This window comes from Rousettus aegyptiacus, unplaced genomic scaffold, assembly GCF_014176215.1.
Source record: "Rousettus aegyptiacus isolate mRouAeg1 unplaced genomic scaffold, mRouAeg1.p scaffold_m13_p_12, whole genome shotgun sequence".
NCBI lineage: Eukaryota > Metazoa > Chordata > Mammalia > Chiroptera > Pteropodidae > Rousettus > Rousettus aegyptiacus.
Window position 1 is genome coordinate 12,937,798 of NW_023416287.1, and position 16,772 is coordinate 12,954,569.

Here is a 16,772-nt window from a genome sequence, read left to right on the forward strand (position 1 = left end):
GTTCACTATTCACAGTGTGATCCCAATAACTTAAGGGTATGCCAGGAGCAGCAACCAGCCCTACCAGAGGGGAGCCAGGGGGTGGGCTTAGGTCCATATTTGGCTCTCGTTCCCTTCGGAAGCTAAGTGAGGTACCCTCAGGCAGAGGAGCTGTATGCTCTGTAAAAAGAACCCTGGGCCATCCTCGCACACCAGATGCCAGGTCTGTGGCAGCAGGACCCTTCTCAGACCTCACATGATGGTGGGGTGCCAGGTGCTGATCCATTTCATGAATCTGGGGCCAGCGCAAGCTTGGCTTCCTGTGGCAGGTACCAGCACTGCCCATCAAGGGGAGCTCTGATGAGAAGCTACTTGGTCTTAACCACTGATTTCCTGATCGCATTTTGCCATGGCAGGAAGATTCTGGTACATAGTGGGTACTCAGAAAATGTCTGCTGAAATGAGTAAATGCATTTGGAGTCAACATCTCACTGCAGTGAGTCTCACTTGAGGGTCTCACTTGATCTTCCCAAAATTCAAGAGGCACCATATTTAAAACAATCCCCATCTATCCAGTTATAGAACCTTTTTGAACACACTACCGGTGAATTGCTGATAAGCCTGCTCTTGGTAAAGGAAAAGCTCTTATTTGTAGTCTTTATTGATCTTCAGGGCATATATATATATATATATATCCCCACCTTGTCCAATGATTTAACAACTGGCTGGCAAAGAAGTCCAGAATGTTAACCAGCTCTAGTAAGCTGGTGCAAGCCTGCTCCAGACAATAAGATCTCTACTGCCCAGTTCGTTATGGGGATTAAACTATTTAATAATCACAGAAGTGTTTTATTTACTGCCAAGTGTTCGGAAAAAAATTTTTGTTGTTATTGATGACTAGGATTTCCTCTGTGTAGTCAGCTCACTCACTGAGCATGTATAAGCCAGGCATCTGGAGAAGAACTGGGGATTTTGTGGAGGACCAGCAGGCATGGTTCCTGTCCTCAAGGGGCTCACGGTCTAGTGTCAAAACAGACGCGAATGGTTTTAACAGAATCATTTGATGGCGACGTTATGATTGTGATAGCAGCTTCCAGAGAGGAGTGAAATGTACCCGGTGGGGACTGTAGTGGCAGTGGTGCCAAAGCCCCCGGCAGTGATGGTGTATGTGTTCCGGGGCCAACGTCTGGGACTGGCATGGGAGGTATTGTGCCTTCCTGTCCCGTCAGGGTCCCTTCTTCATTAACTCTAGGAATTGCAGAGCAGGGGTGGGTTTAGGGAGGCCACCTGACTCGGGACTTCAAACTGTGAGAGAAGCCACACCCCTGGCCCAAGCCCCACCCAAGGAGCAAGTCCCCTGTGTTTAGAGGGGGCTTTGGTAAGTGGATTCACCTATCACCAGGGGGCAGAACCTCAAATGGAAAGCAGGACTAAGGGGCTGTGTGTGGAGTGGGAGTCAGGTATTTCCTAGTAGAAATGGTAACTCTAGGGTCAGGAAAGGTTCATCTCCAAAGCATTGAGGGCAGTCTTTTTCATTGGTGAGGGGCTTATGGTCACTGACCTGGATTCATATTCTCCATTACCTTGCTCCTCAGCCAGGGGTCTGCAGTTATTAGCTTTGACTGGAGATTTAGAGGAATCAGAATATGAGTTCGACCACAGTGAGGAAGTAGAGTTTATCAAAGAGCAGATCAAGAGGAATGAGAGCTGTTTTCAGACAGATTCCTTACCAGTAGCACCTGAGGCAGGGATTCGATGTATGCACAGAGGGCTCCAGGAAGAAATCTGTACGTGAGAGAGGGAAGTGGGATAGAGAATTAGAAAAATCCTGAGCAAGCATCTATTTTTCAAGTAAAGTCAAGCCTAGGCTCAATCCAGAGTGAAGTGTAAATTTCTCCAAAGTTGTTTTGCCTTGAAACAAGGAGACCAGGATGTCTACCTCTTCCCCCATAACAATCAGTCCTTGCCGTGTCTCCATTCTCCTACCTCTCCCCCCCGCCCCCTGGATATCTCAGATGGCTCCAGGGGAAATGGCACCCTTGAGCTTTGCACAAGTCAATGGAGAAAGTCTCAGGTGTAAACCCTTAGCCTGGGCACTCACAGCAGCTGGAGGATGGCACACCAACCTGAAAAGAGAATCTGGGAATGTCACTAAAAGCATGTGCTTCAGGGCTGTTACTATACAGAGGATGTATTTTATCATCGATTGAGGTATGGCAAAAAGCTGATGGGATTGCCTCAAATTCAAGAGCTAAAAGAAAATTTTGAAAGCCCTTTGCTTGGCATACTCTAGCTCTGGGAATCTGCCCAGAGCTGTAGAGAGAAAACTACAGACAATGGGTAAACAAACATTAATTTTTGTTTTGAAAACAGAAAACTGTTATTCGTACTTTGAAGAAAGGGCAGTAGAAAGTCAGGAAGCAAAAAATAAATCAATTTTAAGAGTAGGTTTTGTTCTTGTAGTTTAAACAGGGACTGTGAGAAAAGGCAAGTAAGAGGGAAGTACCCTTAAACCCATTAAATAATGTTTACATTTGGAAGATAAAGGAAGTATGGGCTCAATTCAGGAACCAAGTTGAAGATGGAAGCTGAACATGCTCAAAAGTGACCTTTGGGAAAATGAATAATGTGAAAATTTGGGGTGGGGTACTTAAGCTTTCAAGGTGCTGAAGCTTAAGTGAAAGATAAAACAACCTTCCCATGGCAGATGATCATCCCAACTGGTGGAAGATGCCCCAAGCTATAGCTGCTAAAGGAGGTAGCTAAGTAACTCAGTTCGTGTCCTCCGGCTAGGACAGAGCGGGCCAAGGGGAAAATGGTTTCTTGTCTAGAGGATCACTAGAAACTGATGTCCAGTTCCATGCAAGTCCCACTGGATTCTCCTGTCTGTCTAATTCTTTCCCCTGCCTACCTCCACAGGCCATTCATTCAGTTTGCTCCTTGCTCTGACTCACAGACCCTGCTTCCACAAGACTTGCTCACAAGATCTGGCCACTTCCTACCCTCCAGCATCACCCAGTCTTCATCCTCTTATTCACTACACTCCAGCACACTGGTCTTGCAATTCTTCAAAACACATCAAGCTCCTTCCGACCTCAGGATCTTTGCTCATCCTACCCCTCTGCCTGAAATTATCTGGCCACCATCTGCATCTGCTTAAGAGATATACATCTTTCAGACTGTAGCCTAAACGCTGTCTCCTCATAAAGACCATGTTGACCTCCAGTCTAACATAAATCCCCAATATGGTCCTCTTTCATATACCCTATACTTTTTTTTATAGCATTCATCATAACTTGCAATCATATGTATGTATTTGCTTACATGTTTAATATCTGTCTCCCAGCTAGATTCTAAGTGAAGTAAATGAAAAAATTTTGCCTATTTTGAGCACTGTTGTCTCCCCAGATCCTAACATACATTGGTGCTCAATAAAATACACTGAATTAATGGATCAATTGATTAATCAGTCAGTCAGTGGATAGATGGATAGATGGCTAACATGTCATTCTTCCATGGTTTCATTTTTTCAAATATAAGCTACTTGTCTGAACTTCTCTTTTCTTTTCTCTTGGAAAATAAGAACTTTTTTCCCCGCTAAAAGTCAGAACTTTTCTCCACTAACAAAAAAGCCAGCCAGGCTCTGCTTGAATACCTGCTGTGACAGGGACCTCACCACTCCACTATTGGACACTTCCATTAGAGGGAGACTCAATATATGAGTCCAAATTGGCTCCTTATTATTTCTGCCACTCAGTCTTTGAGGCCACAAAGGTCCCGCCTGCCCTCCCTCCTTACAGAAAATAAACGGCCGCTTCCGACTTGCTCGTCCACTGTCTTCCCTTTGGAACCTCTCTGGCCTCCAGCAAGCAGCAGTACTTCTGTCTGCAGTGCCAGCCGTCAGGGGAACACAGCTGGCTCTGCAGACTCCCGCTGGGTGCGCCCAAGTGGCAGTTAGAAAAATCAGCTTTGATTTGATTTGCAAACTGAGCCGAGTCATTGAGACAAAATAAATTCGGAAACCCATAAAGCCATTTGCAGAGTTACTTTGCAGAAGACAGCCACAGTTTTAATCTAGTAAACGCTCCCTAACGATCCCATTAAAGCAACCCCTCAGAGTAGGTGCTGAAAGCTGAACTCCAGAATAATGAAGCATGAGATGAGGGGCCAGTGTCACCAGTGGTTTCACGCTGCCTGATGGTCGTGATGGGCTGAAACCATTGCCCCAACAGCAACAGGCAGGAGGCGTGGGTGATGGTCTTTTGTAAATGTGGTTTGTTTTTATAATGGCTAAGCCCGAGGTAGAGCATTTCATCCAGCATTTTCTCTCCTCTCTCCATAATGGATTTTCACCCCTGCAGGGACTGGCAGGGACAGTAAATAGCCATTCTCCAGTGAGGTGCCCTCCTTCTGCGGATGCTAAGACTGAGGCCGAGAAGGAGAGTTATGTACTCCTGGCTTCCTTATCCACAAGAATTGCATGCCACAGATGGTGTGAGAAGCCAAGTGAGATATAGAATTGTCTGCTACGGGATAGGAAATGTTCACTGCCTGCCCTTCCTTCCCTTTTTGACCCAATGCTATATGGAAAGTTCTGTTATATAAAACTTCCTTGGAGGCTGCATGGAATAATGGGGAATCAGAGACACCTGGATTAAAATCCCATCTTAACTATTTGACCTTGGACAAGTCACAACCTCTGAGTCTATCACTTCACTTTTAAGCCCGAAATCATTAGTTCTTTCTCTTGATTATTTGAGACAATGCACATGGAAGGTCAAGAACATAATAGATGATAAACAACTTGAGCTTCTTTCTCTCTTTCTGACCTTCTCTGATATGAAACCCGGAGACCCAGGTCTAAACACACATTTCCTCTCTCTGCTGTTATGTAAGGAAGAAAGCTAACACCTCAATTCTAGTTACTTCTCCTCATACAGTTCTATAAATCAGACATTTATCAGATACACTCAGGCTAGGTTCAGAGTGTAGAAACTGAGAGAGGACAGGAATAATGCTCTCGGTGTTTAACCTTTTCATCTATAAGTCGGGGTGTTTAGATGAGATCCTACACAGTATAGGATGTTGCTCATCCACGTGCCAGCCTTTGTATATGGCACTTTTCCTTTTATTATCATCAGCCCAGCAATTTCAAGAAGGACCCAGGACAATAGGATGCCCAAACCTTGCCATCGCAGCTGGAGTAGAGCCCATGACAAAGAACCACTTGTAAGAGGCAAGACTATAATAAGCCAGTGCATTGGAAAACTCTTGGTTGTTGTTCAATCCTTAGAAATCCTGCCAGACCTTAGAGGGGAAAGCCCAGAGTGTGTGTTTAGGGGGGTCAGGTAGGGTAGTGCTATTTCTACCCAGCGAAGCCCAATGAAACAAATTTTCCATGCTTGGGTTTCTACGAATTACTTAAGTGTAGCAAGATCTCCTTGACCCATGATTCCATTTTCTCTCATCTAGTATCTTCTAGATCCTAAAATGCCAATGGAATAATATGGATTTTCCTGAAGGTTTTGTGACAAAATGGAGGAAAAGAATCATAAGTATACCATAAAATAACCTAAAGATGAGCTTTAAATATCCCAACCTCTTCTTTAATATTTTTCTTGTTACAATAGCTGGTACATCTCTCTCGTTACCTTCTGTCCTTCCCCTACCGCCACCTCCCCACATACATACACACTTTCTCCACACCCCACTCAGGAAGACAAAGTTGGTGTGATAGAGACCAGGAAAACAAAAGCCAAGATCAACTCTTGTCCTTGAAGTGTGTCCCTGGGGAATCTCTATTCATTCCTGCAAACTGGAAGTGAGGATTATCTACTCGAGACCTAAGACACTTGAGTTGACTTTAGCTCAAATCCGTTGTTCCGAAGCAGCTGCATCATACAAAGGGAATAGGAGATCTTTTAAAATCAGGGGTCAAGGAAGTAGAAAAATATGAGTAGGCTGGAGACAAGGGTTATAAATAGAGAAAATAAAGCTCTATTTGAGCTTTCATTAATGGATTGTCAATGTTGTATTAAAGTTAGGGATAAAAAAGGGTTAGCAAAAATTAACCACCTATTGTGTGCCAGTCACAGGACCATGTGTGTTGACATGAGTTTACAATGTGATGATAGAAATAAAGTCTGACACATAGTATGCACTAAACATATTGTGGTCGTCATTATAACCCTTACTCAAAAAATGAAACAGTATAGGCTCAAAAGGGTTAAATAAATAAAGGGTTAAGTAATTCCCTCAGAATTGTAGCTCAGATCTAGCTCCAAAGCTCATGGCAATGTCCATGGCACCATTTCGAATCTTGTCAATATCATAGACGGGTAAGAGTCTATGGGCCATGGTCAAGGTCCCTTGTCTTATATTTTTTAACTCCTTCCATGCCTCTTTTCCAGTAATAGTTGAAAATAGAATCTTTAAGGTGTGATGGGTTCTTGGCTTATCTTCAGTGGTCTCCAAGCTAAGTCCTGGGATCCGAAGCAGAAACCTCAAGGAGCCCTCCTGCCTTTACTTCCATAACATGTTGAACCTAATAAAGCAAGGAATTAGTCTTTCTTCAGTTATGTGCTCCAGTGCTATCTTTAGCCCATCAGCATCTCTTTGCATTTAAAATTCACTACTTTAGAAAGAGAAAACAATCAGAAAGGAAATCTGAGGTATTCAGCATTCTGGCATCCTTTATCTTTGCATGGTCTTAATGTTTTTATTAATGGCTGATGTGTATACATGCGAACAAATATTGGAAACTGTGAAGAGAGAGGGGTCATGAATCCTCCATTAAAAAAACCATACAATGAGGGCACCAGGTGTTAGACGAGACAGCAAAAGACCTCCACCTTTTCTCCCACTGGATCAGTCAGGTTAGGATAGGCTTTGATGCAACAACAAATTAATATCCAAATATCAGTAGCTTAATATTACAAAATTTGTTGTTGTTGTTGTTGTTGTTGTTGTTGTTATGCCATCTAGAAGAGATGGGGCCTCATAAGACCCCATCGCAGGGGAAGAAGAAGTATAGAGGTGGTAACCTGGATCTTAAATACCTCACATGGAAATGACTTAGGTCACTTCCACTTACCTGGCCTTGATGAGACTCAGATTTTTCCAAGAAGAGATGGCCCAGGCACCTGTAAACACTAGTCATCTTAGCACGTGTATATGAGACCTTTTCCTATCTACTTCCCTTTGTGTCCTGTGAGACCTATGATCTATCGCTTCTTTTCTGCTTCTCCACCCATTATGAAAACCTCTCCCTATCCTAGTACCTGGCCAACTACATCTCTGTTCATAGCTGAGCATTTCTGCTAAGCAGAGTTCTAGCCCTAGATTATAGGGTGGGGAGGCTTTGCAGGGACTGCCAACTGAAGTATGGCTTTAACTGTTTTTCATTTAATCCTTAAAAGAACTTCGTGAGATACTTATTATTACCCCCATTTGACAGGTAGAGAAATTGAAATTCAGGAATGGATGTAATTTTCCAAGTGGCACAGCTAGTAAGTGAAAGATACTAAATTAGAATTTTATTTATTCATTTTGTTTTCAATAAACATTTATTGAGCTCAGTTTTGTATTGCTCTGTTTCCCCTTGCCCTCCAGACATTAAGAACTTCATATTTGGATTTAGAGCCTCTTTGATTCTAGGCTAAAAAAGGTACTTAACTGCTCTTTGTCTCAGTTTCCCCAACTATAAAATGACAACAACACCAGTTACCTCAGGGGGCTCATGTAAGAATTTAATGAACTAGTCAATATATAAAGTGCTTAATGCAATACCTAGCTTATAGTAAGCACTCAACAAGTATTAACCAGTGGGAGAGCAACAAACAGATAAATTATATCAATGCAATATGATTAGGGCTATGATGAAGGTAAATTCAAGATGCTATGAGAGATCAGAGAAGGGTAACGTAATTTGGGTGTGTATCTCAGGTATGTGGTCATTGAGACAAGTTTTGAAAGAAGAGTGACGATTGTATTGAACAAGGTTGGAGAGTAAGTCAGGGAGATCTTCTAAGCTGAGGAAATATCATGTGCAAATCACTGGATGCAAGAGAGGATGCTACTGGACTGGAACGGGACAATGGCTGGAATGCCCGTTTAACCAAAGGAAGCTAGGAGTAACCCGAGGTGATGCTAAAGTAGCACTCAGGTCCAGGACACCAGGACACCACGGACTCCATGGAGCCCCATAGCATATTAGATGAACATTGTCCTGAGACAGTGGGAGCCCCTGGAGGTGCTTAAGCAGACTGCCTTTGTCAAGGCTACCCTAGTTACAGCTGGGAAAGTGAATCAGAGAAGGGGTTCTAAGGCAAGGACAAGGCTGGAGCATGGGAGAACAGGTAGGATGCCACTGAAACGGGCCAGGTGGGAACATATGAGTCATCTCTTCTCTCAAGCCTTCTGTTCCTTTTTCTGACATGCGAGGCCACCAGTTCTTGTCTCGCCTACCTCCGAAGGGTGCTGGGAAAATTAATAACCATAGCCATTTACAACGAGGTTGCAAACTTTTCTGTAAAGGGCCAGATAGTAAATACTTTTCAGGTTTGCAGGCAATATAGTCTCTTTCAGAACTACTCAATTCTGTCATTATAATACAAAAACAGCCACAGATAATACATATAAGATGAGCATGACCGTGTTTCGATAAAATTTATTTAAAGACACCGAAATTTAAATTTTACATAATTTTCAGTGTCACAAAATATTACTCTTTATTTTTTTTTCCCAACCATTTAAAACTGTAAAAACCATTCTTAGCTCATGGCCAGACACACACAAAAAAACAATCAGTGGGAGGCCGGGATCGACCCATGAGTTATAGTTTGCAGACCTCTGTCTGAGAATGTGCTTTGTAAATGGCAATGTTCCTCACATAACAGTATTATGATTACTGTCCACCAACGTTTAGTGGCGGTTAAACCTTATAGCATTTCATGGCTTTTGGTCAAGCTTTCCATTTGTGTGAATTCTTTTAATTATGTATTTCCTGTTTAGTAGTTGGTCTAGAATGCCCTACTGGGTCTCTGTTTTGCATAAGAACTTTATGTAGTTTTGTTGATGAATCACTAGAGAAACAAGCAGCCTTTGACCAGCACAGGACACCTTTCTGTCTTTTGTGTCATTTTCTTTAAAGAGGCAAGTTTTGGGTTTGAAAGGGCAGGAACTTTAGTCAGGCAAACAGGAGTTAGAATTCTGCCACTGACAGTTATTAGTTCTGTGACCTTGAGCAAATCATGTCAGGTCTCTAACTCATCGTTTCTTCATTTGTTCATTCATTTATTCAACAGCTATTCACTGAGTGCCTACAATGTGCAAGGCCACAGCAGGGCACTGGTAAATGAGACATAGTGACTGCCTTCAAGGAGATTATAGAATTGAGGGGAAAGCAGACACTTATAATACAGTGTGGTTATGAGAAGGGAAGACTAAGGTGTTAGGGGAAGAGAGGGGTCTGTCCCCATACATGGTGAGACACTGAAGAATCCCTAGAGAGAAGGAGTTCTACACTGACGCCTGAAGAATGAGCAGTTCTTGGGCAGGTGAAGAGGCAGGAAAGGAGTATGTTGCACACAAAGTGACAAGCCTGGTTAAAGCCTACAGACAAGGTGGGAGGGAAGATGTCGATGATGGGAAGGAGTTTACTGTGCCTGGGGCGGAACACAGAGGGGGGCAGAGGGGAGGAGAGAGGATGAAGGGGCAGGCAGAGGGTTCCTCACTGAGGGCCTGCCAGCCGAGTCAAGTGGTTTAGAGTTTACCTTGAGAACAACAAGGAGGCCACTAACACATTTCACCTGAGGGGTGGGGGAGTGGAAGGAAGGGGAGCAAGACTAGAAGCCAGAAGACCTGGGGGCTGCCTGAATCATCCAAGGGAAATGTGAGGGTGGTTTGAACTAAATGGAAATAAAATTGGAGAGAAAGGAGAAGCTTCAAGAGTTTTCTGGGGTAAAATTGATAAGGCATGCTGAGCGATCAGAAATGAGGGGTTGGGAAAAAAGAGAAGTGAAGAGTGACTCCAAGTTTCTAGACTGAGCGGCTACATGGGTGGCGGCACCATTTACTAAGAAAGGAAAATTTGTAAAGAAGACATTTGAGTGGAAAGATGATGGGTTCGTTTTTAATAATACTGACCTTTCTGGGTTGTTGTCTTAGAAACATTGTATGCGAGGTACCTGGCAGAGTACCTGGCATGTCGTGGGTGCTTGATAAATGGTGACTCTTATTCTCGTGTCATTTTTAGAAATCTATTTCAAGCCCTGTTTTGTTAGATCGTGATGTTCTTTTGCTGTTTAGTGTGAGCTCTTCAGAGCCACAAGAATTGCAGTTCTGTTCGCCATACCACACGTTTTCATGTGTGTTTCTTTCTCTCCTTCTCTTCTGCATGCTGCCTGGGGACTGGCTTCCTTGTGGTCAGCACCAATGGGCAGCGCCCAGGTGACCCCGGGGACTCCACTCTGCCTCCTCACCACAGGTGATCGCCAGAGCCCTGGGCGGGTGGGAGGGGAGCAAGAGTGACCCACGTTCAGCAGGTCCTCGAGGCCAGGTGCACCATAGAGGAACTGGCAGTCCCTCCAGCCCACCCTTTCATCCGCTTACCCATCTATCCATCTGTCCATTCATCCATCTGTCCGTCCATCCATCCATCCACCCACCCACCCACCCACCCATCCATCCATCCGCTCATCCATTCACTCACCCATCCCTCCCTCCATCCATCTATCCGCTCATCCATTCATCCGTTCTACTAATGCTTACGACCTACTATGTGCCAGGCACTGTTCTAAGCACTGAGGGATGCAATGATTATCCAAAGAAGACATATTCCTGTGCCTTTCTGGGAGGGGAAGAACCATTTCTGTAGTCAAAAAACTACAAAGGAGAGGTATGTGGAGTACAAAATAAACAAACAAATACACTTGGAACTAAAGGAGTGCTTCTCAGGGCAAACTACAACTGAGCTATGGTCTAAGGTTGGAGGGAAAGTTGACCCAGCGTGAGTAGATCTGGCTATGATCCCAGGTCTATCATTTGTCCTGGACAAAGCCTTTAAATGTGATGACCTCCGTGTCTCTTCTCTGTTAAGTGAGAATAATACCTATTTCTTAACATTTGCTTATATACTCTGCACATGCAGAGTCTTTTGGAGTTATATTCTGAGACAAAATAAGATAGTGGATATGGAAAGGGGGGTGTGGTAGAGCCCCGTCTGGAGTAGGTATTTCTTGGAAGAAACCACCAGCCCCTTCTCTTGAGCACATGGGAGTTTGATTCCATTTCACACAAATATCTGCCACTCTTCAAAGATGGGGATGCAGAGCCCATCTGTGTCAGAGGCTGAGGCCTACAGCAGAGCCCTTGAGACAAAAGAAACCCTAGAGCTCATACCACAGGAGTCTTTCCTGGTCACTGGGAAGTTACTTGGCGATTTCAAACACTTGACTGTCACCTCTCTCAAAGTTGTTACTCTGACAGTGGTCTCTTCTCTGCAAGTCGCTGGCCAGTCAGTTCATCATGGTGGGAAAGGGGTTGCAGCAGGCAGGAATGACATAGTCCAGGCATCCGGCACCCTCCCCGTTCACCGCTATCCTCCCCTTTCCCAAACTCTGACACGTCATCATTAGTGAATGTCTTAGATTGGGTTCCCGATACACAGAGCCTGAGATGGGGACTCTTGAGCAAACTTGTCATTGAGGGGTATTCGCAGAAGAATAAAAGGGAGGGGGACAGAATAGGACCGTGGAAGAAGCCGAGGGAGGAAGCGGAGACCCGTGTTGCTGACTTCACAGGCGCCTTTGGAATAGGGATCGTATCGCACAGTTGCTCCTGCCTTGAGGCCAGGGGGCCAGCATCCGTGCCATTGTGTCCGTCAGTCACTGGCTGTGGGCTGCCATGGGAGGGCATTCCTTCCTGGGGAGGCGATTCCCCTTTGCCCGATGGCAGGGAAAGGGGTGTCTGTGATCTGTTAGCTGCCAGCATCTGGTGAGTAGTGCATCTGCCTGGTGGAGACGATCTGGGTGGAGCCTCAACAGTATTCACTACAGCCTAGTTTTGTCCCTGCCATTGACCCTCATAGCCTCTATATCATTACTGACACCTCAGGAATGTTATCTTAGTCACTCCCTAGTTATATGACCTTAAGCAAGTCGCATAGCCTTATGTCACCCGCACAACTAATCACACTAACTGCAGAGTCATATTAAAGGGTACATTAGGTACTCAGAGGTGATGGTGCATCGTACCACCAATTTACCCTCAAATCATCAAGGGGAAAAAAAAATATGACATTAGGTGACCCTGAAGAGTGCTCTGTTCAGTAGCGGCACATTATAGGCCTTCAACAAATGCCAGTCCTCTACCCAACACTATCAGGCCACCAGCCGTCCCCTTACCCCCAAAAAAGCGGGAGTTGCAGATGGATGCATGGTGACAGTGAGGGAAAGTGACAATCAGGACTGTGCTCACACCCAATTTATGGAGAAACAGTGCTTCTCTGGCGTGTGTGAGCAGCTCCGTTTCTGCTGGGCCATTGTTCTCTGGGCTCTATTCTAGTCAAGCAGTCTGATAATGTTTTCTTTAAACAGAGCCAATCCCATAGCAGGCACATTTGTTCTTACCTCTTGCCTTCTGAGGCGTCTGAATGTTCCTCCTCTGACAGGTTTATTTCACCGTATTCCATTTATTTCCACGCGTTCCTCAGCCTCGTTTGATGGGTGAGGTGCCTGCGAGGGTTTCTCTTTGAGCAGGCTGTCCCTTTCAAAGGCTGTTTTGTTAACGCTCATCCCCTGGTAGCAATAATGGCTGGTGTAAATTATGACTGCCTAGATCTGAGTGATAGCGATATTAGAGTGTAAGCACAAGCACCCTCTTTTCCTAGCGGCACCAACTCGGAGAACGTGAGACCACGCCACGTAGCAGGGCCAGGCTGGCATCTGGCGTGAGCCGAGGCTGAGCTCAACTCAGCTCTGCCACTTTCTGGCCTGGTGGTCCTGAGCAAGTTATTTCTCTTCTCTGGGCTTCACTCTCTTCATCTGGGGAACTGGGCATAATAATGCCAATAGCCATAGTCAAACCACGAGAACTGGGTGTGATAACGGCTTTAACTTCTTTGCTCAGCTAACTTCCAGCTAGCTCTTCGGGTCTCTCTTACTTCCTGGCCTTCCTTTCAAGAAATTCATGCTCTAGGGCAGAGTTTCTCAGCCTTGGCACTAGTGACATTTGGGAACGGATATTTCTCTGTCGTGGGGGGATGTCCTTTACATTGTAAGATGTTTAGCAGCATCCCTAGCCTCTACCCATTAGATCCCAGTATCATTTCATCCCCCAAATGTTACAACCAAAGAGATCTCCAGACATGGTCAAATGCCTCCTGGGGGTCGGGGGCAGGGCAAAAGCACCCACCCATTCTTGAAAACCTTCAGAGCTGCACTGTTCAATAGAAATAGAATTTCAGCCGTGTATGGAACTTAAAAAGTTTCAGAGTCACATTAGAAAAGTTATAGATAAGATTAATTTTATTATATTTTATTTGACCTACTATTATTGCCATTTTAATATGTAATTAATACTTCCAAATTACTTACTAATGAAAGATATTTTACATTTTTTTTTGTGCTAAGTCTTTGAAATCAAGGGTGAATTTTACACGTACAGTGCTTTTCAATTCAGACGCTGAATTTTAAACAGTTAAAAATGAAATAGAATCCTGAAAAGATAAACACTGTGTTTAACAAGTAAACATACATTACACTGCTTCTGTTTGTTTGTTTGTTTTTTTAATTTAAATTGGTCGAAATTAAATACATTTTAAAATTTAGTTCCTTGGTCACATTTCAGTTGTTCAGTAACCATGTGTGGCTTTGTGATCCGGACAGTGCAGATCTAGAGGTAAAAAAATGACTTGACCATCCTTGTGCCTGGTTGGTGAACAGAGGTGCATGTGCACAGAGTGGAAGCTCAGGAAATGTTTGTTTCTTTCTGTCCTTCCTCCCAGGGGACATTTGACAGTGTCTGGAAATGTGTTTGGTTGTCACAAGTGGGCATGAAGGATTACTGGCGTCTAGTGAATAGAGGCCAGGAATGTTTCCATTGAAAAGATGAGGTAAAACCGCTTATGTCCAGGGTTGGGTGCTTTTCTGTAGTGGGTTGACTTGAGGCTGCAGGAGGAAAGTGACTAGTTATTTAACGTTTCACCTGAAGGACTTAGTCCACCCCAGACTAACCACCACAGAGAGAGTGCCTCTGCGCTGGCCCCTGCAGTAGCTTAGTCAGGCCTCCAGGGAGGCTTGGCCCAGCAGGAAGCTGACGGTGGCTGGTCTGGAGTGGACGCACCATGCACCAGCCTGGTGGCCCTGCTCTGGTCTGCATCCCAGGACAGACACAGATTCACTGCCTTGGTTGTGCCCAGTGCCCGCTGTCAATTCCCCACAAGGAGAAGGGCTCTGTGGAGCACAAACTCTACTCCCTCAAACTGGGAAACTTGGGCAAATTACTCAGCCTTTTCGAGCCTCAGTTTCCTTATCTATGAAATAATAAGGACAAGTCCCTGCCCTGCCAAGCTCAGTCATGGCAAAGGTCACTGGAGAAAACGGAAGCATCCCCAGCAGGGCTTCTGGCTCGGTAGTGTGTCAGATGTAACTCCCCGCCGTTGTTGCTTTCTGTGCTGTGCATTTCATGTGAAAACTCTCTAGTGTTATTTTTCTGAAAATTCTTTAAGTCAAGGCCTTGCCACAGTGGATTCTGGCCCTGCAGGCTTGGACACCCCGGGGCCTCAGCCACCCTCCTTGGCAGGGGCTGATGGATGGTGTAGGAACAGGAGCGGGAGGCAGGAGGACCAGATAAAACTCTAAGGAAAAGGCTTAAACGTGAACATCCACTGTGCAGGGTGGAGAGAAGGGGAGCACAGGCAGTGAGGGCACAGCCTGCGGGCTGGCAGGAGAGAGGTGGCAGCTCTGGAGGGCGTTGTCTTGGAGCTGCTTGCTTTCTGTCACTGCTTCTTGCCCTGTGCCCAGCACACATGTGGTGGTCCATTCGCCTGACTCCCTGCATGAGTAGACTAATGAATGAGCAGGTGGTTAACAGTGATAGAGCCTGTCCCGAGCATGGTATGCTCCCCCTGCCCTGCCCCCTGCCCCTGCCCTGTGTTGGTTTCAGCATCTCGCCAGCTCACCTTCTACCGTTTTGTCAGGCTGACTGTGAGTCACCGAGTACCAATTTTCCATCCAGTGTTTGAATTCCATGCAGCCCCGCCTGCCAAGCTTCCTAGACACTGACTCTCTGGAGATCTGCTGGTCCCGCCCCACCGAGCTCAGTGCCCAGCCTAGGCTCACATGGTGCTGGAGAGGCCGAGCTGGGGGAAGGAAGCACTGGCATCACAGGGGAGACCTCTACCAGCACACCGAGTGTGCTGGGGTGAACGAGAACAGAAGCTGGAAACTCTCTGGGCCTCGGCTTCTGCCTCTGCCATCTGCAAACAGCAGAGCTGCTCTTCCATCCATCCTTTGAAGAGGCAGATAGATCAGCTTTTCATGCACAACACAGTGATTCAATGTTTCTGCTTCCAAAAGCCAAGGGTCAAAGGCCAGAAAAAAGAAAACATGGATTTGGCTGCAATCTCAACAATCGATGCCGCTCCTGCTGCTGGTTTTATTGCCCTCGCTCGGTTTCGTTGCGCTAGTATGAATTCCGCGCCACGTGTTTACTGGCTGTTCTCTCTGATCCCACTCATGCTTGCACTAATCCTTCCTATAGATTTCTCATTCCCTCCCACACACCTTTTCTCCTTTTCAGGCACTCTGATGCTTGCCGCAAGCTGCATGTTCCAGAGGCAAGATCTGGACAAAGCTGCCCCAGCTGGGCAAATCTTTGTCTCTCCTCCCTCTTCCTGCCCCATTGGGTCAGGTAATGTAGTCACTCCTTAGGGCATCGATTTGGCTGGAGTCAGTTGGAAAGAATTGAATTATGTTTCTGAGCAAGGGCATTAGGGTTGCCTTGGTCCGTGTGCACCCCGCTGCACCATTCAGACGAATAAAACCAGGATGTGTTGTCCTTCTGGAAGCCTCCCATTCCACTCAGTCTGTGACCAAGCAGGAATCTCCCGTTCCTCTTCCTGTGTGCTCTCCGTTTGGCCCTGACCCCTATTAGCATTTGATTTTGCTTAATGAAATGCTAAAGCCGCCCTCATATTTGCAGCCCATTTCCGTGCTGCTTGGATTATGACTCAGCTTGACCTGGTGTTATGGGTTGAATTGTGTCGCCCACAAAAGATATGTTGGAGCCCTAACCCCACCGCCTCCCAGTTCCTCTCGATGCGATTTTATTTAGAAAGAAGATCTTTGCAGATGTAATTAGTTAACATGAAGTCAAGAGGGCAGGCTCTAACTCAATATGACCAGTGCCCTTATGAGAAGAGGAAACCATCATGTGAAGATGGACACACACAAGGAGACACAGAGATTCAGATGATCCCTCTATAGGCCAAGAAGACCAAGGACTGTCAGCAAACACCAGCAGCTGGGAAGAGGTGAGCAAGGATTCTGCCCAGTCTCAGAGGGAGCGTGGCTCTGCTGACACCTCGATTTCTGACCGCTAGTCTCCACGTTTCAGTTGTTTTAAGCCACCCAGTTTGTGGTAATTATTACAGCTAGGAATCTAGGCAATTAATACACTTGGAAATGCAGCAGTACTGAACACCGGGGGATGCACAGGGTCCACCCTCAGGAGCTGTGCCTTTACAGTGCGCAGGCCTCACGGAGATCGAGGCCAAGAGCTGCCATCTCAGA

General features: G+C 45.6%; 1 protein-coding gene across 18 annotated transcripts in view; it reads left to right on the forward strand.

Annotated features, from left to right (window-relative positions):
• Positions 1–16,772, forward strand: part of PTPRT (protein tyrosine phosphatase receptor type T) — a 918,720-nt gene that overhangs the window by 747,619 nt on the left and 154,329 nt on the right. For 11 of the 18 annotated variants that reach the window (XM_016155891.2, XM_016155890.2, XM_016155892.2 and 8 more), the window contains exon 14: positions 10,409–10,465. The exons of the other annotated variants lie outside the window; for them this stretch is intronic. In XM_016155891.2, the coding sequence (XP_016011377.1) occupies positions 10,409–10,465 (57 nt within the window). The remainder of the gene's footprint in view (positions 1–10,408; positions 10,466–16,772) is intronic. 18 annotated transcript variants of the gene reach the window in all.